Source organism: Vidua chalybeata, chromosome 19, assembly GCF_026979565.1.
Source record: "Vidua chalybeata isolate OUT-0048 chromosome 19, bVidCha1 merged haplotype, whole genome shotgun sequence".
Taxonomy (NCBI): domain Eukaryota; kingdom Metazoa; phylum Chordata; class Aves; order Passeriformes; family Viduidae; genus Vidua; species Vidua chalybeata.
In genome coordinates, this window is record NC_071548.1 from 3420678 (window position 1) to 3445588 (window position 24911).

At 51.2% G+C, this 24911-nt stretch overlaps 1 protein-coding gene across 2 annotated transcripts in view; it reads left to right on the top strand.

The window, feature by feature from the left end:
- Positions 1 to 5361: 5361 nt before the first annotated feature.
- SEPTIN9 (septin 9) overlaps positions 5362 to 24911 on the top strand; it is a 146560-nt gene continuing 127010 nt past the window's right edge. The window contains exon 1 of one of the 2 annotated variants that reach the window (XM_053960150.1): positions 5362 to 5629. In XM_053960150.1, the coding sequence (XP_053816125.1) occupies positions 5608 to 5629 (22 nt within the window). In that variant the 5' untranslated portion in view covers positions 5362 to 5607. The remainder of the gene's footprint in view (positions 5630 to 24911) is intronic. The other variant, XM_053960154.1, reaches the window with a different exon arrangement.

Here is a 24911-nt window from a genome sequence, read left to right on the forward strand (position 1 = left end):
AGCCTGACCATCAGATCATATGCGATGATCCTTTGGTGCTGTGGGGTTTTGGTGCTTTGTTGTCAGATGGAATCTCAGGGGAAAATGATAGGAAACATATAGCTAAATAGTTTACTTCTTAACCATAGGCAGTTAAGACCACAGAGGGCCTGGCTGTGTCCTAAGCAAATGAATCAACCTCTGGAAAAAGCAGAGAGAGAGAGATGAGGCTTTAGGTCACCACAGCTGCCTGGCCTCCTGCATCTGAGCATTGTGGATTGATGCTGACAGGCTGAACATCTGTGTTCTCCTACTGTGGAGCAAGAAGGGGAGGGAGCTGCATGAAATCCTGGCCAGGGGCAAGAGAATGTGATTCAGGGCTGGGCTATGGCAAGTTTTAGCAGTGGTGGTGGCTTGTGCCATTGCTGTTGTTTGTGTTTAGCCATCCTGGGTTTGGGGACACAGGGACTCACAGGTGGCCACTCTGTCCCCAGTGACACTGAGGACAGGGAAACAGGCCTGTTCACGTGTTAAGTTACAGGGATTTAGCTGAGATCTCGGCTGTGATTTCCAGTAGGAGATTATTCCCCATCCATGTGGACCTGAGCTGCTCCCACACACACCCCAGCACCCCATCTCCATGGTTCAGTGGGTTTGGTGCTCGTGAAGAACAGGATACTCCAAATACATCCATAAACCTACCCCTGGTTTTCTAATTGCAAGCTTGAGAGTCAGGCTGCTGCATCACAGCAGCCACGTGATTCATATGTGCCTAGAGATGAAGTCAGGGCTTGGAGGGTTTTTGGATGTGAATTCCACTGAATTATCCCCAAGTGCTGCAGAAAGCAGTTCCAGGTCACTGCCAATCAGTCCTGCAGAGCTCTGCATGAGCAGCCTGTATGATCCAGGAATGCTATCAGGGACTTTGATCATGGAGCTGATTCCTATCTCCCTGTCCAAGATCTGGGCAGGTATGTTTTTATAAGGCTCCACTGAGCTCAGAGCAGCCAACATTCCTGCAGCTGAGAAGTTTAGGCAGTAACAAGTTAGACAGCCCAGAGTTTTAATCCCAGTTTGGATAACCCTTTCTCAGAGCTGTTAAAAAATGAAAATATGTGTTTGCTTTTTTTTTGTAATAACTAAATGAGGGTAATGAATGTAAGCAAGCACTGTATGGATTAACTGACTGGCACAAGAGGTGCATTGTGTGAGTGAATGCTCTGCTAGGGCTGCAGGGGAAAGGGAGAGCATCAGAGGTGTCATAAGAGTTTAATTTCCTCAAGAAGGTGGCAGAGAGAAGGGCAGATTCTGCCAGTGTGCAGTGCTGGTTGCCAGGCCTTTGTCCTTTCTCACAAGCATCTCTCTGTCCTGGGCACCAACAATGGGAATTGTGCCCTGCAAAGGGCACAGAGCAGGGCTGAGCTGGGACCCCAGCAGCCAGGCTGCTGGCATGGAGCTCCTCCAGTGGAAGTCAGCAGATCCAGTGGGATGACTGAACTCCTGACCCTTTCTTCTGGCTTAGTGGATCCCAGCTTTTGGATTCTGGGGTGAGTCAGGTCCCACTGCACAAGCAGCAGTGCCCAAAGCCCTCCTTGGTACCTGCCAAGGTCTTAGCCAAACCCCACAAGGTCTCAGCTCCTCTGTGGTGGTCTCCTGCTTCCTTTCCCTTCAGTCCAGGGGCTCTCCTCGCTGGGTTTTGCAGGGATCCCCAGGCCAGAGTGCAGTGTCACCATTCCCCCCCTGCTCAGTTTGGCAGCTGCCTGCCAGCCCTGGGGCAGAGCAGGGTGGAGAAATCCTCTGCATCTCCTCTCCAGCATCACAGCCACAAAAGAGTGGTTGGTCAGGAAAGGAGCTTGGAGGATCATTTGTAAAACAAACAGAGCTGGAGAGGGAGATGGGGGGGATTTATAGTCCTGACACCTGAGCTTCTGCCCCTGTATCAGAGATGCTGTTCCCCAGGCTCAGGTCTGCTCTGCTGCACATGGACAGGTCTTTGCAGTGTAAATTCCTGCTTCTCCTTCTTCTTGGACACCCAGGGAGTTCTGTTCTCTCTATGACAGCCACTTCTGCCCACCAGGCAATGCCTTGGAACCCCAGGAACCCTGAGCCTCACCACACGTCTCCCTGGGAAAACATCCTGCTCCTCTTTTGTGAGAGAAGCTTGGTCAGAGAGATGCAATGAGTCAGTCAGAGAGGCAGTGACACAGCCCAGCATTCCCAAATGTCTCAAGACGTGTGTGAGTCCTTTGCAATTTGCTTTTTCCCCATGGGGCTCATCCTTTCCTTACTTGTACCCTTTCTTCCTCACTCCAACGTGCATTTGTGGGTGCTGCTGCCTCTGCTGTTCTCTCTCTCCCTCTGGCCCTTTCCTGGGCCTCTGGCTGCCGGCCTCAGCCCACGGTGTGGAGCTGGTGGTGCTTGTCTCTCCCTCCTCTCATCCCTGCTCTGTTTAGTTTGGGAGATTGTGTTTCTGCAAGCAGGACCCCCACATGCTGGGGAACGTGGCTCCCTGGAGGAGGATGCTGGGGGAGACACAGCACAGACCCCTTGCAGCTGATGCCTTAAGATTTTAGCTTTTATATTTTTAAGATCCTGCACTGCATTAATGCATAACTCTGAACTCCATGACTCTAAACTCCACATGAAGTGTCAGCTACTGCCTTCACATTTTGGTCAGACAAAACAATTCCTCTGGGCCTGAAACTCAAGGACACCCTACAGCCTCAGGCCCCAAAAAGTACAAACAAAAGTGAATTTTGGGGGGGTGCAAACTGGGAGAATATGACTTCATTATCTGAAGCTGTAATTGGAGAATTAACCCCTGATATGTAAAAGGACCAAACTTACATCTGTCTGAAAAACTGGTGACCATTGTCCATCTTGGGTGTAGCCCCTCTGGGAGGCTTTTGAGTGCCCGAGGTGTATCTGTTGCAGGCCTTTAATAAATCCCTACTTTATTCTTGTAACTGTGTCTAGCCTCTGTTCTAGGAGCCACTCAAGGCTTTTCATGCCTGCAGCAACTCTCACACAGGTGTTGCAGGAAGAACCAGCTGCTGAGGGCACCACAGCTGGGCCAGGCTCAGCAGCTGCTGCTGCAGGAGGTACAACATCTGCAGCCCCAGTGGCTGCAGGTGCCACCGGGCTCAGAGCAGCCTAAGGCTCATCCCTCCAAAGGTCACTGCTGTGTGTGGAGCTGGGCACCCCCAGGTGGGGACAAACAAGGTTAACACAGCCTCCCTGAAGGGTGGCCAGCTCTGTGGCACTGCCAGGGCTGTGCTGGCACCCCAGTGCCAGGGTGGGATGTGTTTGGCAGGGGGTTGTTCAGGGCTGGGGCAGGACGGGTGAGCGTGCCAGGGCTGGGTGTGTGAAGCTCACACAGTGCCTGCCAGGGCTGCAGCCAGGCTGAGCCAGAACTCCAAATCCCTGCTTTCAGGAACAGTAAATTCCCTCAGTGACTTACGAAAGAGCAAGGGAGAAAAAAAAGCTCTAAATGACTTACCTATTTGAAGCCTGTGGGCTCTGCATTGTGTTAAACATTAACCTGCCCTTCTGAGCCAAGCCACTGATTCTCTGGGCAAGTCTGAGGCCAGGCAGGCAAAGAAAAGGATTCTTTGTCAGGGAGTATTTCAGAAAATTATCCCTTCAGCCATTTTCTGTCTCATGGTGTTTGTTTGGCCCTGCAGTAGGACTCCTGCCCCACAATTTGCTGTTTATATTTGTGCAGTGGAGCTGATCAAACAGCCACGGCTCTGATCAAGCTGCTCCCACCACAGCAGCCCTGGGACGATGGCACAGACACCCTGTGCACGTGTAATCACACCAGTACAGGGCTGGACATTGAATTGCACACATGTATTTGCACACTAAAGCAGGCACACTTGCACGCGTGCCCATATTCAAGAAGGGAAAGCTGCCTTTTGAACTCTGGTAAGGTGTGTCCCTGTGAGTGCTGAGTGTCAAACAGCCGTGCCCATCAGAGAGGTGCAGGCAGGAGCAGAACGGTGGGATCAGTGACCAGGAGTAGGTTCTGCTCCTGGCTTTGCCCTTACTTTGGTGCACAAGGTGGGGCAAGTCGTTGCACTATTGTTTCTCCCCCATGACTTGTGACTAATGATTTCAAAAGCACCCGTGGAAAGGGTAATATATCATTACTATTGCCTTAAAGGTGTGATTGATTAAGCAACAAACCTTCGGTGGTTTTCAAGAGGTTTTCTTTTGATGGAAGTTTTGTTTGGATGACAGTTTTTGCAAACAATTCCCCCTGCAGACCCCAGCACTGGAGCGATGCAGTTGTGTCCTGCAGCCCTGGGTAGCTGTTGTTGCTACAATCCTGGGAATGTGGAGTGCTCCTGAGCTGTTCCAGTGCAAAGTCTGGCTGCTTAGCACTGAATCCCCCTGTGACTTCAGCCAGCTCTTCCAGTTTTGCACTAAAGCCGGAGAGAGACTCAGACAATCCTTTTGCTCAGATCTGTTACAGAGGAGATAATCTATGGCTGAGAAATGGTAAGAAATCCTGATAGGACCATATCCTCTTAATCCAGCTCATCTACTGCCTTTCTCTGTCCCCGTGCAATGCCAGCTTTAGGGCTGGGGACAAAAAACTTCTTTTCCCTACTCTGTAAGAGTCTGAAACCAAGCAGAAACCCTTCCTATGGAATCCATGCCTTCCTTAGAGCTGGTGGAATTCTCTCACGTGAACAGGGCTTGTGCTCTGCACCTCTGTGTGTGGGTGACCCACCAGAGGGGCCGTGGAAACCTTTCCAGGGAGCAGCCTGGCCCTTCCCCCAGCAGTTCAGGCTCCCTGTGCTCACTTCCCTGTGCCCTTAGAGCAAATTAAGAGCAGCTATGACTTTCTTCCTGTCTGTGTTTGCAATGCCCCCGGCTGATTGCATTTGTGTAATTAATTGCCCAACCTGCGTCTCGCAGGGGAGAGATCCGGAGCACGTTCTCCCTCCTGGCACACGAGGAACAGTAAAATCCTTTTCCCCACACCTGGGGCAGTGTCTGGGGGCTGTTGCTGGGGTCCGTGGCTCTCTGCCCGCCCCCGCAGCAGCGAGTAAGCGAAGTGTGAGCCTGCACAAACGTTTTGCTCGGTTCGCAGCCTTGAATGAGCCCAGGACGAGCGGGTTTGGAGAGGAAAGAGGCGTTTTCACGGGTCACTAATGCACTTTGAACTAGAGCCGGAGAGCAGCGCTGACCTGAGCTGCTCCGGCAGCCAAGGGCTGAATCAAACCCATGGGGTGCGCCGGGCTGGGGGCGTGAAATTCCATCCCTTCCCTTTGCTGCGGCGGCTGAATGCGCTGGGATTTGCAGGGCGGGGAGCCGGCAGGGCCGAGCCCCGGGGATGCTTTGCGTGCCGCGGGGGTAAGGTGCAGCCGCGGGGGAGGCTGAGCCCCGCTCTTCCCCTGCCAGGAGACTTGGAACAGCCCTCACCGGTGTGCGTGTGCTGCTGGCAAAGGTGTGTGCTCAGCAGCGGGAGCTGCCCCTCGGCCGGAGCCACGCACGGATGCGGTGGCACCGCGCGCGTCCCCTCCCCGGCGCTGCCTACAAAAGGACCGCGGCACCCCCGGGACCGCGCACCCCACCCGGCCTCGCCCCTGCTCCCATGTCACAGCCCCGAGCGACGGCATGAAGAAATCCTCGTATTCAGGTGAGCCTCCCTCTCCTCTCGCCTCTCCCTTTGTGTCTGTGCTGGGAAAAGAAAAAGGTTAAAAGCCCCCCAGGTGCGACGTGCACAATCCGTCCTGGCTGTGAGCGCTCCGCGGAGGGGCGAGCAGCTGTTTCGCTGTGTATAAACAAGTGAAAAAGGCATAAAAAGCAAAGCAAAAGCAGCGGGGCGGCTTGTTCCAGGCAGAGCCCGGCACTGGGGGCACGGACTCTGTGATCGGAAGGCACCTGTGCCAGCACGGGGTGACATCCAGCGCCGAGTGGCAGCGTGACACGGGAACAGGACTGTGGTGTGTGTGTGTGTGTGACACTGGCTGCCCTGGGCATTCCAAACGGGCTGTAAGAGATGGGATCCCCTCATGCTGGAGGGCTCTATTCGCCCTTCTCCCCCTCCTGGCTTTGCCAGGCTTGCCCTATGAGGAGAGGGCATTGTGCCCTCTGCTCCTCCCTCCTCGGCTAACTCAGAGTGTGCAATCGTTCCTCTTAATTCCCCGTGAAATCCTGTCCCAGGAAGTGCCTGGTGCACCACGGATGGACAAGTCTCCTCTAAGAGGTGCCCTGCTCGCCTTGTAAAGCTCAGGTGCCTCTGGCAGCTCCTCCAGCTGCTGGACTTTGCTCTGCAGCTGATTTCTGTTCTGCTCCAGGCACCAGCCTGTGGCTGTGCTCTGCAAGCCAAGTTCTGCCCCGGCTTTACCCTGGCCACTGTGGGGACATGGTGTCGTCATGCCAGCGTCCTCCTAACACCCCAAGCCGTGGGTCTGGCCACCCCTCAGGGGTGCTGGTGGCAGCTGCCAGTCACTTGAGCCACATCAGTGCCACAGGACTCTGCCCGAGCTCATGGGATGCAGGAGCTGGGGGTTTGGCTTCACTCAGAAAATTCACTCTGTGATGCTGCTGCCTGTTTATGGTTAAAATTAATTAGCAACCTTTCTCTCTTGCACATTTTTCTTCTCTCATTAGTGTTGTTAAATGGGCTGCCGGCGGGGTTTATTAGGGCTTGTGTGCTGGAAACCTGAGGCAGTCTGAGTGTGATGATTAGCACGTTGTAATGGATTAAATTGGGCATTAATGGTTGTGTGCTGTGTGTAGGGAAACCTGTTATTTGTTGTGGCCTGCTGAGGTGGTTGGAGCAGGGAGGAGCAGTGCAAGGAGAGGTCTGGGTACAGCTGGCTGTCATACAGAAATGTCACAGCTGAGACAGCCACGATACACAGAGTGTCACCATACAATTCCAGGAGGCTTCAACCCATACAAAGTGATACCAAACCACTTCAGAAGGCTGCAAGCATCATCCTTCTTGTTCTTCACCCAACCTTTTACACCCCTGATGTCCATGCACTGCACCTGTGTGCCCTCTGTGCCCTTGGGTGGTGGCTCAGCACACCTGGGCACTCCATGGCTCATTGCTGTCAGTGCTGCTCACCTGCTTTTCACAGCTGGAACCACTGGGGATGAGGCTGGGCCACAGCCCCAGTGACAGTGACACCAACTGTGTGCCACACACAGCCCCAGTGCCAGTGACACCAACTGTGTGCCACACACAGCCCCAATGACACAAACTGTGTGCCTGCACAGAAAAGCTGCCAGCTCTCTGACCTGCTGTTGTGACTCCTTGCAGATGAGGCCAAGGGTGCTTTGCTTGTTTGGGGTGGAGCTGGGGCACTGCAAAGCCCCTGGTGTGTCTCTGGTTGGTGCCCAAACCCTCGGTGGCACAGCTGAGCTGACACCTGGGCAGTACCTTTGCTTCAAAGGGGCTGTGGTTGTATTTTGGAAACACTGCTGTGAGATTTCCCTGGTGCAGCTGTTGAAACAAAAAGAACTGCCATGCCCAGAACACACTACTGGGAAGCAAGAGGACAGTTTTCACTCCTTACAAACACCTCACACCTTGCAAAGAGCACAGGCAGCGCTGCTGAGCTGCTCTGGGTTGCAAAGGCTTCATTTTGGGTGCTGCCCCCAATAAGTCTCCCTGATTTACTGGGCAGAAGGTGGAGGAATCACCCATGGCACTGGGGAGGCCACCTTGGAGAGCTGCCACCTCTGTGAGGTGGAGCCAGCCCTCCATGGCTGGTGTGTTCACAGATCAGGGCACAGCCATGGCTACTTGCTTTGGGGAATCTCCCTGGGAATCCAGATTGCTTCTCTAAGATATAAATGTGCAGGGTGCTGCAGGGCCTCTGGGCTCTCTGCTGTCTGCCAGGGGAGCTGGGGATGTCACAAAGTGATTTCTCAGCTGCAAAAGCTGATGCTGACAGCCTCTGGCAGGCTGGAAATGCAGTGCTTGGTTGAGATGCTCCTGAAAATGATGGCAAAGAAAAAAAAATGAACATCTAAACACCTTTTGAGGTTAGGTACTTGTTATGTCCGGCCTGGTTTGTCCCTCTCTGACATACTTTGAATCTCTTTTATGGTCTGGCTCCCCCTGAACTTGTTTGACTTCCCAGGGCTGAGCCTCCAGCTCCATCCTCCTCCATGGGCACAGCAGTGCTGTCCCTTGCCCCAGGCACGATTTACCTTCCCCAAAGCACCTCAAGGGCAATCCCAACCCATCTGCTGTGACTTCTGAGCACACACCACATAGGTGGGTCGGGATGAAGAGTTTACCTTGGCGTGCCTCACCTCTTGGGAGCAGAGAGGCTCAGTGAGACCTTTGTGCCGCAGCCACGGGCACGTGTGGCTCATCGTGGCACTGCTTTTGTTCCTGCAACTCCTGGCAGCAGCAGCAGGAGGAGGGGAGAGCATGGAACAGGGATTTTACACAGCAATAACTTCTACTGAAGCCAGCTCTTACATGTGTGCCTTGGGGATGTCTGTTATTTCAGTTGCTGAAGGCAAACTTGCCCTGGAGTACTACTTTTTAAGGATTTTTTGATTCTCACTTTCCATTACTCAAGCCCAATTGCATCACCAAAGAAGCAATAGACAGGATTTGTGATAAATGACACTACAATTTTCAGGTATTTTCAAGGATGGTGTGAATAGTTTTGGCCAAGGATGGTTTCAGGTTTATGTGAGATGCTGGCACTCACTAAAATAAGGATCACCAGAATTGCAGTACCACCAGAATTATTTGTAGTGGTTATGTGTCACCCACCCTTACCTGAACTGCAGACTCCTAATTTATTGCTTAGGCACTTAGGGAGAAATAACTCTTCATATATGAGCTAAAGCTATAGGAAAAATTACAGGAAGAACAGCAGGAGCTGTGATTCCATCAGTGAAGGAGGATTTTCCCATAGTGTGACTTGTAAAATGATTCCCTATAAAACACAGGAAAGAGACTATAAATCAAATTGGATTTGCTGGTGCTGTCCAGAGAATTTGTGGCTGTCTCATCCCTGGAAGTGCTCAAGCCAGGTTGGATGGGGCTCTGAGCAACCTGGTCTTGGGGAAGGTGTCGCAGGTCAGGGATTGCAATGAGATCATCCTTAAGGTCCCTTTCAACCCGACCCGTTCTGTGATCCCACCTCAGCTGGGAGGTGTGGCAGCACATTCTTCTCTCTCTCAGGATTTTTTATAAAGGTGCACAGAGAGAAGAAAGAGAAAACAATTTATATTTCTGCTGCTTGTTTTTCCCATGTGGAATGCGTTTGGAGAATTGTTTACCTGGGGTGATTGCTTGGTTGGATTCTGGTGAGGATTGTTTGAGCCTGATGGCCAATCCAATCCACCTGTGGCTGCACTCTCAGAGAGGGTCAGGAGTTGTTGGGAGTTAGATATGGGAGTTAGAAAAGTAGGTTTGTAGTTTAGTATCTTCCTTTAAATAGTATATTAATGTATTATAGCATAGTTATAATAAAGAAATCATACAGCCTTCTGAACTGGAGTCAGACAACATTTCTTCCCATTGGGTTTGCCAGCATTTTGCATTAGGGAAGCTCTGGGGGAACAGCTCTGTCCTCTGATTGCTGCTTTGTGCCAGGGTCCCCTCCTGGGTGTCCCTGGAGTGGCACCACGGGGCTCCTGCAGATGCTGTGCACCTGTGGGTCTGAGCCAAGGCAGCAGCAGGTAAAGGGGTGGGGGGGGTTGTGCCCCACCAAAGGGCTCTGGTTTGTGCTCCAGGACATCCAGGGAAGGAAGAGAAGCACGGGAGCTCTTGCTGGGCTGGCCAAGAGCTGTAGCAGCACAGGGACACGTGCCACAGCGAGTCCTCATCCAGCACAGTGAGGGAGTTCATCAAAGCAGCACTGCACAGACTTGGCCCCCCCAAAATAATCCTCAAGGGCTGTCACTGCCAAGCTCTGTCTGCTGGGGGGGCCTCGGTCCATATCTGGCTGTAGCTGGTCTGAAACAGGCTGGAAAAACTGAGATTGGGTCTTTTTCAGGCTGATACTGCAGAGAGAGACCTGGTGTGATTCCCTCAAAGGCTTTTAACCACCCTGCCATAAAAGCTGCTGGGTGGAGCAGGTGTGACCCGGTGTCTGCAGAGCCCATTGTTTGCTCCTGAGCCCGACCCCATCTCCTGTCACTGAACTGGCACCGGCTGTGTCTGAGCTGGGGAAAAATGAAAAGAGTTGTTAGACCTGATTTTTTGTATTTTTTTTTCTCTAGTTCGCTGGCCAAACTGCAATATCAAGGAAAAAGTACTGCTTGGATCCAACAAAAACATTCATTTAATTTCAGATTGTCATTTGGAACAGAAATTCAAAATAATTTGTTTGAAAATACATTAAAAAAAAAAGCCATTGTTTTTCAGCTCAAACTCTCAGCTAGCTCTTACTCCCCATAACTTGCATTGCTGGGCCAGTGAGATTAAGGGGGATGTGAAAGGGGGAAAAAGGGTGAGGAGGGGGTTTTGGAGCCCAGCAGCAGAGGGAGGGGGAAGGATGGTGGTGCTGGCAATGCCATGGTGGAGTGATTCCCCAGGAGCACCTGAGGCTGTGCAGGGTGCTCTTGGTGTGGGTTTGGGGTGGTGCTGTCACCTGGTGCTGCTGAAGCAGCAGGAAGGAAAACCCCCAGGACTGCAGAATGAACTTGTTCTTTGATAATCCCAGAACAGCAGGAGGCTCCTGCACAGACCAAGGGCTTTGCATTATTTTCAGGATGCTGAAAGCTCTGCAGGTTGGCTGGGTCAGCTGCCAGCAATGATCTGCATCATTCAGATCCATGTGAAAAATGGTTGATACCAAACATCCATGGCTCCTCATCCATAACAAACAAAAAGCTGTTCCTGCATGGCAAACCCTTGCTCTTTTTTGAACAACCACATCTCCAACCTGTCCATACTCATCTCTCACATTTTTGAACCAGTGAGGAGCAGCCATGGTGCCTGCTGACATTCTCAACAGTCACACATTTCTCTGCTGGGTTTTTATTCCCAACTCCCTTAATTTATTTACTGTTTTTAACCACTTGATCCATCACAGCGTGCTGTTCCCTGCTCTGCCACTTCCCCATTGCTGCACACGTGTAGGACAGTGATTTTGATGTTCCCACTGGCTGCTGCCCTGGGATTGTTGTTTGAGCTGTAACAACATTCAGAGATGCTCAGAGAGAGCAGCTACCTTTGTCCAGAGTGCTGGGGGATCCAGGGAAAAGCAGGCATGTCCTTCCCACCCCACATCCCTGAATTTCTCCATGGCTGGTATGTGCTGGGTGGCAGAGGCCATATTTCTTATATTCCTATAAGAATAGGGCAGTGCTGCTCCCAAACCAACACTGACCAGAGGCAGCACTGCCCAGGTCTGCATTGTGTAGTTAACACCTAAAACAATGATTGCTTTTAAAAAGAAAAGGTCATATTCTTCAGAGATTTTGATTTCTAATACGCCTGTCCTCTCTTGTGGTAGTGAAGCCTGTAATTTTCTTGAGTGTTACAGATGGCTGTAGCCTCTGTTGGATGAAAGCACCTTGATCCCTGGACAGACTGCTCTTCAGGGCCTCACAGAGGGTTTCTGTGGCTTAGCAGATATCAAGAACTGTTGATGGCACTTGGCATCAGTCCTGGCAAACTTTCCTTGCTGCAAAACCCGAGGTGGGGCCGTGAGAAGTCCCATCAAAAGGCACAATTGTTTTATTTTACTCCCTTGCTGACAGGATAGATTGCCAGAGATGTAAATGCAATGTGCCATCACATGTTTCTGATGGCTTGTGATGATTGATGGAACCTTGCTATGAAAAACCCTCCTGTGGCAGCGCTGTGCTGAGCTGGGGTGGCCACATCAGGGCTGTCATGGGTTTGGTTGGGTGTTCTGCTCTTTCCAGGCTTGGTGGCGTGTGTAGGCAGGGGTAGAGCTTTGCTCCAGGTAAGAAAAGCATCCCACCATCTGTTAGAAAACAGTTTGGAGAAGCAAGGAAATCCAGCCTGTGGAGAAAGACAAATAACAAACCACAACACGCAGACATTTGCAGAACACGATGAAAGGTCCTGTGGGGCCCAGTGGGGTGATTTGTGCTTCCCCAAAACACCCATCCTCTTCCTGTGACCACTGGGCTGAGCAGGGAGAGGTGGTGGCACAGGCAATGGGGAGATGCTGCAGGCACGTCCCAAAAAGCAGCACTGACAGCGAGAGGGGCGCTTTGCCTGTACCTCTTAGACCAGGGGTCTCTTGGGGTTGGCTGCACCAGGTGTGATCCAAATCCAAGGAAACGTCTGTGGAAGGGGAGAGGGCTTTGTATTGCAGTGATCTGTGAGGATTTAACCCGTGGGACAGATGGGTGAGGCCAGGGAGCTGACAAAAAGCAGGCAGAGGTGACCTGCAGGGGTGACACAGGCACACCAGGGAGTTCCCCTGGCATCCTCAGGAGAAGCAGCTGTGCTTGTGCAGCCCTGGCTCCCTGTGGAATCACACAAGCAGTGGTGTGGTGGGAGAGGCAGCAGAGCCACTGGTGACTCAGCCCGTTCCCACAGTGACTGGCTGGTGACAAGGACAGCCCCAGGCACCCTTTCAAGGGTTGGGTTCCAGAGGGGTGCTCACACTGCCTGGGAAGCTGCTTCCTGCTGTATCACTGCTTAGGTGAGCCTCTCATGGGGCTGGTGTCCATGGGGGATGGCACCAGAGGCTGGGAAAGGAAAGGTTTTGTCCAGTGCTGTGACACTTGCGAGAACAGCTGACTGTGCTGGGCAGGAAGGGGCTCGCTGGGAAGTTCTTGCCTGAGTTTCGACATTGATCACTGCCCTGCACACTCTGAAGCACAATGTCAGTCATTGCCGTGACCTGAACTTCTCATTTCAGGTTGAAATCTGATGGCCAGAGCGTGTCACTGTCCCCTCCATTTCCCTCAAGCACTGTGCTGCCTTCGTTGCTCCCTGGTCACACAGATGGAAGTTAAACTGGAGGGATGATTGCAAGTTGGAACTAGCAGCAAAAGGGTTTTTTTTTCCTTCCCTTTGTCCATGCCAGATGAGTATTATTTACAGGAAACACTTTGTACAGCTTCAAGATTTGTTTAGAGAAGGAGTGTAGGGGAGGAGACAGCTAAAGGCAGAATGGAAATTAAAAAGGTCACAGTAATTCTCAAGAAAATCCATAATTTCCTGGAGTGGGAGTATTGCTATTCTGGGGACTGAGGGAAGAGTGGAGCTTGGGCTGCAGCTCCTGGGGGAGAGTGTGCTGAGGGACAAAATGACTCCCTTTGGGACGAGCTTGGCCTCGTGGGGCTGAGCCCAGAGCAGCTGCTGGGGACAGAGGGTCCCTGACACTGCCTTGTTCCCGCAGCTCCTCCAGAGTCACGTCCATGGTGGCCATGCCAGGGAATCTCAGAACACTCCCGGGAGCAGCCCCCGGGGACACGTTTGCTTCAGCCTAATGTTATCCAGGGAAATGGGGATTGCCTACAGCTTTGTGTAATGGAGAGAATAAACAAAGGAAGCGGGATGAGATGCCCTCAGCCCTGTGGGGTGACTCAGTGCTGAGCTGTGAGTGCCTGGGCACGTACAGAGAAGAGCTGCTGAGGAGAACAGATCTGGGAGCAGGACAAGTCAGGACAAGGGACTTGCACAGGACAGCCCAGGGAGGTGGCAGGGGGCTGTTGCAGGGAGCTAAGGAGGCTGGAGGCTCTGTTTTGCCTGCAGGAAAGGCTGAGGAAGAGCAAGTGTCACCCACCCTGGCTGGTGGGAGCCCTCAGCCTGGCCAGGTTGGGATGGGGGACTCAGCCACCAGCAGCCTGGAAAGGTCTTTGAGCAAAGGTCACCCTTTGCTCTCTGCATTTTCAGCTTCCATCATTCTCCCAAGACAACTTTCAATTAACTTTCAAACTTAAAAGCAAAATCTAGGTACATTTTCATCAGTAGGAATGAGGATGGAACATAATTCTTTGCCAGCATGGAATTTAATTTGAAGCATTGCAGTTGATGATGTCACCAGTCCAAGCCTAATTCTCCTCGTCCTCTTTGCTTTGGGGAAGGTTTTCAAGCTCACTGATTTTCAGTGCTCTGGTGATAGAAGTCACATGTGCTGCAGTGTCCTTATCTGAGGTCACTTGCTAGAAACACTGTGAAATCCTTAAATCCAGAGCTTTGTCATGTGTTCTTGCAGCCCACTCTGCCTCATGCAGGGCTTTTCCCCCTCTGGTGTCCTGCCCGCACGTGTTTTAGAGCATGTTTTATAAAACTGGTGATCATGCTGAGAAATGTGAGTTTGAGTTGTGCCCAAACTGTCTCAGAACCACCACACCACAGGGTTTCAAGTGCTTGTTTTTTAATTTATTGATCATTTTGGTTTTTTAGCAGGTAAGCTATAACTCTCCGAGCTGTTGAGTATCTACTGAACAGCTTAGACCCAAGCTGAAGGACTGCCATTACTGCAGCTAATTACCCTTTGACATTAATTTCCACTCAGCTCCATCTGCATCTGTGAACACTTTCCCAAATTGCTGTTCTGACAAGTGAGATGCCCCAGTTGTGGAGCCCCACATCTGAGAGCTGGGGAAGGCTCTCGGTGCTGTGGCTTGTCGGGGATGTCGTGGCTTGGGTGGTCTCCTCATCCTGCTTGGCAGCTGCAGCAAGAGGCTGTGAGTTATTTCCCGTGGTGGGTTTTTGTCAGATAAACCTCTCAGCAGTGATGGGCAATGCTCTGACAGCTGATTCCTGCAGTTAGTGCTGGGAGCAGTGAGTTAATCTGGGGAAGGATGAGCTCAGCCCTTGAGAGCTTGATCCATCTGGGGAGGTTTCAGAGCTTCCTCTGCTGTGCATGGTCCTTCATGGACCAGCCACTCTCCAGGAAATCATCATCATGCAGCAGGGTTTTAAATATATCTCTTTTAAAGTGCATGTGGAGGGGAGAGGGGAGGAGGGTGTCTGTGGCCGTGTTTTGTGTGTTTGGCTTTGTTTTTAGAGCTCATCATGGAAAAAGCAAGAGCCCAGTGCTTGAGCTGTGATGGAGAGGGAATAGAAAAAAAAATGTTTCGTAACATGTGTGGATTAATGTTCAGATCTTCCTGAGCCTTTCATCTCCTTTGGGCCCCGAATACAAATATGGGAATGGAGATGAGGCAGAAAAGGCTCCCATGGCAATGTGCTGGGTGCTGATTATTGCAGGGTTTTGCACTGAACCCTTTTATAGGCTGCACCTCTTCCTCGGTGGATGGTTTTTGGGCTCCTGTTGGCAGAGATTGCAACACAGGAGGATCTATAAGATTGGTACAGGGCATAGTCACACAGCTCCTGCTGACCAGGAGCAAACCCTCACCTTGGTCCTGGCTAAAAATAAGCAGTGTCCTTGTTCCTAGCCCTGTGGCAGGATTTCTGTGTCCAGAACCCCTCCAAGTGATGGGCAGGCTGCTCCTGGGAGGCACACAGGGCTGAGAAGTGCTTCCCACAGGTCAGGTGTACACAGCAGTGTGGGTCAGTGGGTGGGAAAGGACAGAGGACTTGCACAGGACAGCCCAGGGAAGTGGCAGGGGGTTGTTTCAGGGAGCTAGGAAGGCTGGAGGCTGTTTTACCTGCAGGAAAGGGTGAGGAAGAGCAAGTGTCACCCACCCTGGCTGGTGGGAGCCCTCAGCCTGGCCAGGTCTGTGCTGGCAGAGATGTCCCCAGGTATCCAGGAGCTGTGGCTTCTCTCCTCCCTCCTCACCCCCTCCTCTGTGCTGCCTGGGGGCTGCCCAAACAGGCCCTGCTTTCCCCAGGGCTGCTCACGCTCTCCTGCTTCCCATCTGGAGCTGCCCTTGTTTGAATTTCTGGGGCAGCACAGGGTGCCAGGGTGGGTTTGTTTGTGCTTCTCTCTGAGCAAACACGCACAGGTGGCACCTTGTCCCCTTGCAAGGGGCTCAGAGATCCACGGCAGATCCTGCCTTGTGCACACAGCCTGCAGGAGCTCCAGCCCTGCTCGGGGCAGGACGTGGTCATTGACATCCTCATGAGGGGCATCACAGGGGCAGGCACTGATCTCTTCACTCTGGTGACAAGTGACAGGACTCAAGGAAACGGCTGGAGCTGAGTCAGGGCAGGTTTAGGTTGGATGTGAGGAACAGTTTTCACCCAGAGGGTGGCTGAGCACTGGGACAGGCTCCTCAGGGAGGTGGTCACAGCACTGAGCCTGTCTGAGCTCAAGCAGCATTTGGACAATGCTCTCACATGGTGAGATTCTTGGGGTGTCCTGTGCAGGGCCAGGAGCTGGACTCGATGGTCCTGGTGGGTTATTTCCAACAACAACCTGCAAACAAACGCTCAGTCTGGGGCTGCTCTGCTGGCACCTGGAGCCTCTCTGTTCCTGCTGAGGAGCCAGGGCAGAGCAGCAGGGGTTGGCAAAGGGAGCAGCTCTGATGGAAAGCATCTCCTGGTCTCAGCTACACCGCTCTGACAGCCTGCCTCCCACCCCTCACTCTGCAGTCAGGTCCATCCCACGTTTACAGGCACCTGCCTGGAGTACCTGTCACCCTCAGCTGTTCCTCCAGCTGATGATGACACAGCCTGGCAATTCAGCCCACGTGGGATGTGATCTTTTATAGGAACCTCCCACAACCACTGTGGGAGTCTGGTGTGTAAATCAGACCTTTGTGCTTGTCCTTGACTGGTCCTACTGTGTCCTGTTTGAGTTTTTTCACAGACTCATAGAACATGCTTAGTTGGAAATAACCCATCAGGGTCATCGAGTCCAGCTCCTGGAACTTTTGGGATACCCCAAGAGTCCCACCATGTACCTGAGAGCCAAATTGTCCAAATGCTCCTTGAGCTCAGACAGGCTCAGTGCTGTGACCATCTCCCTGAGGAGCCTGTCCCAGTGCTCAGCCACCCTCTGGGTGAAAACTGCTCCTCACATCCAACCTAAACCTGCCCTGACTCAGCTCCAGCCGTTTCCTTGAGTCCTGTCACTTGTCACCAGAGAGAAGAGATCAGTGCTGATACCTTGGGAAAGCTGCCCTAGAGCAGAGGCTGGACAGAGCTAAAGAATAAAGCAGGGATTTATTCAAAGGATCTCCTCCATGGATCCACCTTGGGCAGCACAAGAGCCCAGCCAGGGCTGCACCCAAGAGGAACCAAAATGGTCCCAAAATGCACGAGCGCTCCCGGGGGCTCTCACTGGGATCAGCTCTGCTCCATTTGCACCTTGCAGTTCATTGTCCCATTCCAGCTCCAGCCCATGCAGTCCCATCCTGCTTGTTTTTCTCTCTTCAGCCCACGTTGTTTGTGCTCTTGGGCCTGAGATTTGGATCATTTGTCCTTGGTCCCCAGCTGGAGCAGGAATTGTTTTGTCTCCCTGCTCTGTGCAGAGAGCTCACCATCCCCTCATATGAAGCTCAGACCCACACACTAAAGCAGCACAGAATGTGAAAAATATAAAAGCCAAAACCTGAGGCATCAGTACCTGCCCCTGTGATCCCCCTCATGAGGATGTTAATGACCACAGCCTCCCCTCAGCCCTCTCTTTTTGTTTGGTTGTTGTCCTTTTCCAGAGTATTTGGATTAATTTGAATTCTGATAATCTCTAACGATTCATCCTCACTTGGGATTGTCATCATCTTTGCTAAGCTCTCTTCCCATTTCTGGTGGGATATGGATGGTGTATCCTTAGGTCAAAACACAGCTGGGAGGTCAGACTTTGGATTAAAAGCTGCCTTGACACAGCCCCTAAGAACAGCCTGGAAGCATCCAAGCCCTGTTGCCTATAGATTTTTGGCAAAATAAGACTATAAACCAAGTAGAGACCTGTGCTTTGGGGGCTTAACAGCCTCCTGTGCTTTTCAAATCATGTCATCATAATCTTTGCAAGATTAAGCACTGTTTCAGCTGCAGGGTTGGTGTTTGGTTTTTTTTTTTTTGGTTTGGTTTTTTGTTTGGTTGGTTTTTTTTTTTTTTTTTTTTTTTTTTTTTTTTTTTTTTTTTTTTTTTTTTTTTTTTTTTTTCACTTTCTCATGGAATAAACTGATGGTGACAGATGCCCAGGAGCCCCGGAGTTCACTGCTTTGTTTATATACAGGGAACTTAGGGAGTGGGGGGTGACAGTTGTCCCTGGAGAGGGACATGGATGTCACCTTCTCATGGAGCACAGGTCTGTGTGGTAGTGACCTCCTCTGTGCCTGTAAACCTGGGCAGAGCCTACAGAGGAGCTTTGGGTTCCTCCAGAGCATCCACTAAATATAAATGGATACATATCTGGATAAATATGTAAATATTTCTATATATAAAAATATAAATGGATAAATAGAAGTGGATAAATGTGGCCTTTTGCCTGGGAAACAGAGGAGCACTCTGTCTCATTGGGTTTGTGTGGCCAGCCTGGGGCACCATCAGGTGCCCTGAGCCCTGCTCCTCATCGGGTGACTGCAGACAACCCAAATGCTTCCCATTCTGGCAGCTCATTCAGACACTGATCTTACAGCTAAGGGAGCTAATTTCCTGTATTACTGAGGACTGAGGCCTGGAAAAATACAAGGTGGAATTTAATTTTGCCTGAATGGAGCCATCTCAAAGCATCTCTGAATCAGAGCTGGTCCCTGCAGCCTCTCTCCAGCAGATGATTCACCCCCTCTTCCTGCTGGAACCCTGGTCACTGAGAATTTCAGACTTTCTGTGCTGACAGGCACTGACCCCCAAGAGAACACTGCATTTCACCTGAGGCCGTGGAGAAGGCTTCCAAAATGGAATTATAGAACTGGGATTGTGGGGCTGGAATTTGATTAGAACTCTGTAATATCACAGGGGGAGAAAACTTAGAGTTGAAGGTTTTAGAATATAGTAATATATATAAAGCAAGATTGAGGTTTTAGGGCAGAGGCTGGTCCTTCTTCTTCACCTTCTTCTTCACCTTCTTCTTCACCTTCTTCTCCATGGGTGTGGGTGGTTTTGTGTAATTGGATAAAAAAGTCCCCATTGCAGGCATGGGTGGTTGGTTATTGGGTTAAAAGTGAAAATAATTGAGGTGTCATTTCTTAATTGGACAGTTTATCTTTAAAAGGCCTTGTAGAGAGAGATGGGGCTCCATTTTTAGTTTGTTAGAGTGAAGTGCTGTAGAACTCAGGGTTTGTGAGACTGTAACAGAGATAAGAACTAATAAACATCTGTGAGTCCCAACAAGAAATTCTGTCTCACACATTTAATCCCGACCTTAGCAAAAAAGAAACAAAGATTCCACATCTTCCCCCTCCATCTGGGGCTGGAGGTGACTCAGTGCTGCAGAGCCCAGCTCCTGTGGCTGTGGCTTCCAGGTGCTGCTGGGGTGAGGAGTTGTCCCGGATTGAAGAGCAAGATGTATCCATTTGCCATCTGTGTGGCAGTTGTCTTCTCTTAATTGGGCAGTTTTCTTTATCTCTTTCACAACCAATCCTCTCTCAGGGGAGACATCTGCTGTTAATGGGCTATTGAATGTCTCTGGTGACTGATAAGAACTGTAACATCCCATTGTGAGCTGCTCTGCCCAGAGGGAGGAGCCAAGCATTCCTACCTGGATCTAATCTTGAGTTTCTGGAACACCAGCACGGCTTTTCCTGCACTGGATTTCCCAGAGGAGCAGCTGCCTCTTCCTCTGCAGGAAGACTACACCCCTTTTCTACAGGATCACTGCTCCAACAGAACCACAGCTGACACTCCAGGAGGACTGCAGCCATAATTCCCAGTTATGGGATAATAATACCTGCTGCCAACACCCTGACTAACAGGGTGTCAGGTTGTATTCTGACTCTGTCAGTGTTGTTTTGGTTCACTGCATTGTTTATTTTATCTTTTTATTTTCTTCCCTAATAAAGAACTGTTATTCCTGCTCCTATATTTCTGCCTGAGAGCCCCCCTTAATTTCAAATTTATAGCAATTCGGAGGGAAGGGGTTTACATTTTTCCATTTCAGGGGAGGGTCCTGCCTTCCTTAGCAGACACCTGTCTTTCCAAACCAAGACAGGAGTCAAACCCTCTGGAGATCTCAGGTTATGATCCTATCCTTCCTTCAGGCACTGAGGCAGGTGGCTGCCACCTTTCAGCCAGCGACAAGCGCGTGGTGGCTGCTTGGTGTGGCAGCAGGTTCCAAAATCAGTGGCAGCAGCATCCCCCCTGCAGCTGGGGCTGCTGCCCCTGACCTGCTCAGGGCACAGCTGGTTGAGGGGCAGCTGGGGCATGCTAAGGACAGGCACTGTCACAAATCTGATGTCTCGGACGTGAAAAATGTTCTTCTCTGGCTCTGGAACTGCTCACAGAGAGGTATTTCAGTGGAGAGGAAGAGGGGTGCCAACAGGAAGCTGGCTGAGACAACAGAGAAACATTTTCTGTTCATGATCTCAGCCTCTGGAGATAAGGCTGGAATTTTGACACCCCCCAGAGCAGCCTGCCTTGGCCCTGTGTCAGTCCTGCAGCCTGGGACAGGGGAGGGAGGTTCCTGCCTGGGTGATGCTCCTGCCAGGGGCACAAAAGGTGGTTTGGGCTGGAGGGATGTGGCAGTGCCATGGATGCCCTCTGGTCAGGAGGTGCTGGAGTGCTCAGGCAGCAGAAGATGCTGTTTGTGAAAGGTCAGCTCATGTACTGAACTCTGACCATGGTGCTGGGGTCATCAGAAGTGACCTGAGCCTCCAGACAGGGAAAAACCTCTCAGGTGTGGCTGGCAGCAGACTGTGCATGCCCCAGGGCAAGTTTCTCACTGTGTGGTTCATTCCCTATGGCACAAGGTGCCTGTTCAGGACTTCCACATGATGCCTCAGGTTTTGGCTTTTGTATTTTACAGATTCTGTGCTGCTTTAGTGTGTGGGTCTGAGCTTCACATGAGGGGATGCTGAGCTCTCTGTGCACAGAGCAGGGAGACAAAACAATTCCTGCTCCAGCTGGGCACCAAGGACAAATGATCCAAATCTCAGGCCCAAGAGCACAAACAGCGTGGGCTGAAGAGAGAAAAACAAGCAGGATGGGACTGCATGGGCTGAAGCTGGAATGGGACAATGAACTGCAAGGTGCAAATGGAGCAGAGCTGATCACAGTGAGAGCCCCCGGGAGCGCTCGTGCATTTTGGGACCATTTTGGTTCCTCTTGGGTGCAGCCCTGGCTGGGCTCTGGTGCTGCCCAAGGTGGATCCATGGAGGAGATCCTTTGAATAAATCCCTGCTTTATTCTTTAGCTCTGCCCAGCCTCTGCTCTAGGCCAGCCTTCCCAAGGCATCACATCCCGCTGGAATCCCCGCCTGGCACAGCGCGGGGGCTCAGCAGTGCCAGGGTCAGTGCACCGGGGTTTGGGTCACTCAGGAGTAGCAGCAAGTGCCTTTTTTGTGGCAGGGATTTGCATAGTGGAGGCTGAACATCTGGATTGTTGGGTGAGCGACTCGGGGGGGCTCTGGATGGGACCCAGGGCTCCAGTGACAGCTCCGTTACACCGAGCGCGCCATGTTCCATGGACAATGCTGCCTTTCACCAGACCCACAGAATAGGCTTTGTGCCTCCTGTGTGAGCCCTCTTTCTCTCTAGAAAGGCTTCCTCAGAGGCTGCAGGCACTGCTCCATGACTTGGAATGGTTTTCACCTGTGCCAGGAGTGATTTCACTCTGCCTTTTGCCAGGGCTGGGCTGTTTGGTGGTGCCAGGAGCTTTGCTTTTCCCTTGCTGGCAGCCGGAGAAACCCATTAGAAGAAGGAGTTCCACTGGGACCTCTTGGTACCTGGAGAGGGGCGTGTGTAATCGTGGAGTAGCATCAAGAGGTGGTTTTTATATCTGGGCTTTATTTAAATGAACCCATTCCTAATTTTCCTGCTGCTCTGCTCTAGAGCTGGCTGTTGGAGAGCATGGCTTGGCAGAAAGGGAGGTGCTGGGTCTAGAATTATTTTTATTCATAGAATCAAAAAATATTCTGAGATGGGACACACAAGGTTCATCACAGGACAGCCCCAAAATCCCACCCTGTGCCTGAGAGCATTGTCCAAACTCTTCTTGAACTCTGGCTGGGTTGAGACCATGATCACTGCCCTGGGGAGCCTGTTTGTGCCCCACCACCCTCTGGATGAAAAATCTTTTCCTAATAGCCAATCTAAGCCTCCCCTGGCACAACTTTTTGCTGTTTCCTTAAGTCCTCTCACTGGTGACCAGAGATAAAAGATCAGTGCCTGCCCCTTGTCCCTTACAAAGATTTTAAAGGACAACTCAACAGGATATTGGCACTTACATATTGATTCCACATCTTGTTTTTAAATGAGCTTACTGCTTCTGTGCTGGGTATCTCTGATGGATTCTGGGGCACAGCATGGGCCATGGGGACCTGTGAGAACCTGGCCCTTCATTAAATGCCTTGAAATGGTTTATAGAGAGACTCTGGGGGCAGAAGGGGAGCACACAAGAAATTTAATCTTGGAGCTGACTGGCCCCTCACAGACAGAGCTCTTTCTTCCATCTCCAAGTCAGAAAGACCAACCATGATCCCAAAACCAGCTACACGAGTGGCTTGAGGGTCATCTTGTAAGACCCAGATGGAATTTTACTGAAGTTTGTAAAGGCACTTCTGCAAACTCCAGTGAAAGCTGATCTGCAGCATTAGGCACTCAAATATGTCCTAAGTTTGGCTGAAGTTCTCTTCCAACTTCCCTGCTGCGGCCACTATTAAATATAATTGTAAGATACAAGGAAAAACACCAAAGAATGTTATTAGTTTATGAAACTGGGTTGCCTTGGCTACTTCTGAGGTAGAATTAATAGGAGAAAACCCTCGATTGTATGAGGCCAGGGCTTCATTGTAGTCTCAAGTTGTAATTTCCCTTCTCCCCGGTTTAAGGACAGCGGACATTATCTCAGGAATCTATAGATAGTGTCTGAGTCATTCTTTAAAGTGCAGCTAAAATGTAAAAACATTAAATAATATATCCCTGCAGCTCCTCTGACCAGGGGAAGTGTTTGACACCTCATTTTACAGGCAGGGAAGAGTATGTGGAGGAGGAAAATTACGTGCAGAGAGTCATGTTGAAGTCCTGATGGTGGCTGAGCAGTTCTGACTCCTCTGCTTGCAGCTGGCTTTGCCCCATGGCTGAGCTGGTCCTCCCACCTCAGCATCTGCCCAGGGCAGCATCAGCTCATAGGAGCAGAGAATCGAGACGTGACTTGGGGTCAAAGATAAATGTACATTTATGATGTCCCAAAGGAGAGAAACTGCCATTCTGAGCTCAGTTTTTTTGTGTAGGGCTGTGCAGGGAGCTGCTGAACCACAGCTCAGAGCTTGGGCTTTCTGACTTTCAGGCAATTCTGTGCAGTATCAGAGCACCCCAGGGGCATCACTGTGTGAGCTGTGTGGTGCTGAGTGTGTGTTCAGGCTGCTGCTGCACTGGGGCTGCTCAGGTGGAAGGGCTCTGGCAGTGTTTTTAGCCTGAAGCATATTTAGAATGTATTTATCTGTGTGGAGGGAAAAGTGGCCATTGTCTGCTTGATCTTGGTACTTTTCCAAGGTAGCCTGTTGTTAATTGAGTGGCCAGACAGTTTGTGGATCTTGACCCTGAATATTCATCTGAGTTTCTGGCTAGGAAGGGATTTAGTGACCATGGGCCCTTGGCTGCTCCTTTGCCTGGTTCCTTCACCCAGCTGCTGCCTGGCTGCAGTGGAGCATCTCTCGTGGGGCAGGAAGGAAGAGGAGAGTTTGTCCAAGTCTGGAGTGAGACTGGGACTTGCACCTAAGGCAAATCCCAGGCTGAGCTTTTCCCTTTGCAGCATCCGCAGAGTCAGACATTGCTCTCAGACCCAAAGGCTGCCCTGTTTCTCCTGCAGCTCTCATGGGGAGGTGCTCACTGGGGCTGGGTGTTCCAAAGTGTCTGGGTCTGCTCTGGGTGTCCTGACAAGGACCCCGTGGGTCCCCCCGTGGGTGACCCAGGCTCAGGAGAGCCCTTAACCCCTGCCCTTTGTCGTCTGCTGCCCTTCAGCCGCTGCGCTGCTGCCTCTTTGTTCTGGGCTTTTCTCCTTTGTACGTCCCCACCCCTCTCTGGGAAAAATCAACATTTGCCTTGCAGAGCCTGGCCAACAGAAGGGGTCTGTATTCCATCCCGATGGCAGCCCCAGGCTTGCAGGGCTCCCAGGATAAATCCAGTGGTGTTTGTTGCCAGGGGGACCCTCTGAAACACAAGTTTGGGAGTTCTGTGTGTGTGTGAAACGAGCAGGGAAGCTGTGAGCGGTCACTGGGGCTGAGAATTGCATTGAGGTTAGAAGAAGATGGCGAGAAATTGATTTAAACTCTAAGTAAGGATGACTTTTTAATTCTGTTTTGTTTTTAATCTGAAGTACCACGTTGCTGCTTCGTGTGCTAGAGCAGAGCAGGGGGGCAGATGCTGGGCTGGGAGGTTTGCACCAGGACTTCTCCTGTGTGGTCACAGGCAGAGCACTGCAGGCCTGGGGGAGTGGGGAGCAGAACTGAGGGGTGCCTCAGGAGTATTTGATCCATATGGAAATACCACACTGGGGTTTTAAAATCCTTTTCCCCTCCAAATCTGCCCGTGGTTTTCTCCATGGCCATTGTCAGATGAGCCTGAGGGAGTGAGGTGCACTCATGAGGCTGGAAGCTGTGAATACTGGGGGGTTTTGGAGGGCGAAGGATGAGCACTGATTATTTGTTTTTCCTTTGTTTCCATAGTGCTCTGAGTGCTGAGTCTTATCCCTTGTCCACTCAGGCTCCTGGGGACACTTGTGTTATTAATGTTAATTAACTAACACATTTCTAGCTTGCTGGAGCTCTTGTGGCAGCTGGTTAATGTAAGAGTTTGATTATGAAAGTGAGACTTATTTCCTTCTTTGAGCAAGGCTGCAGCTTGGATGGGTTCAGGTGCCTTCCCTCCTTCCACCTCTGCTGAGATGCTGTAGGTCCTGCAAATGGGGACCAGGTCCAAGCTGCTCTTGCCATGGCTTTACAAGCTCAAAACTCCCTCATTCAGTGAAAATGCCACGAGGCACCCACCTG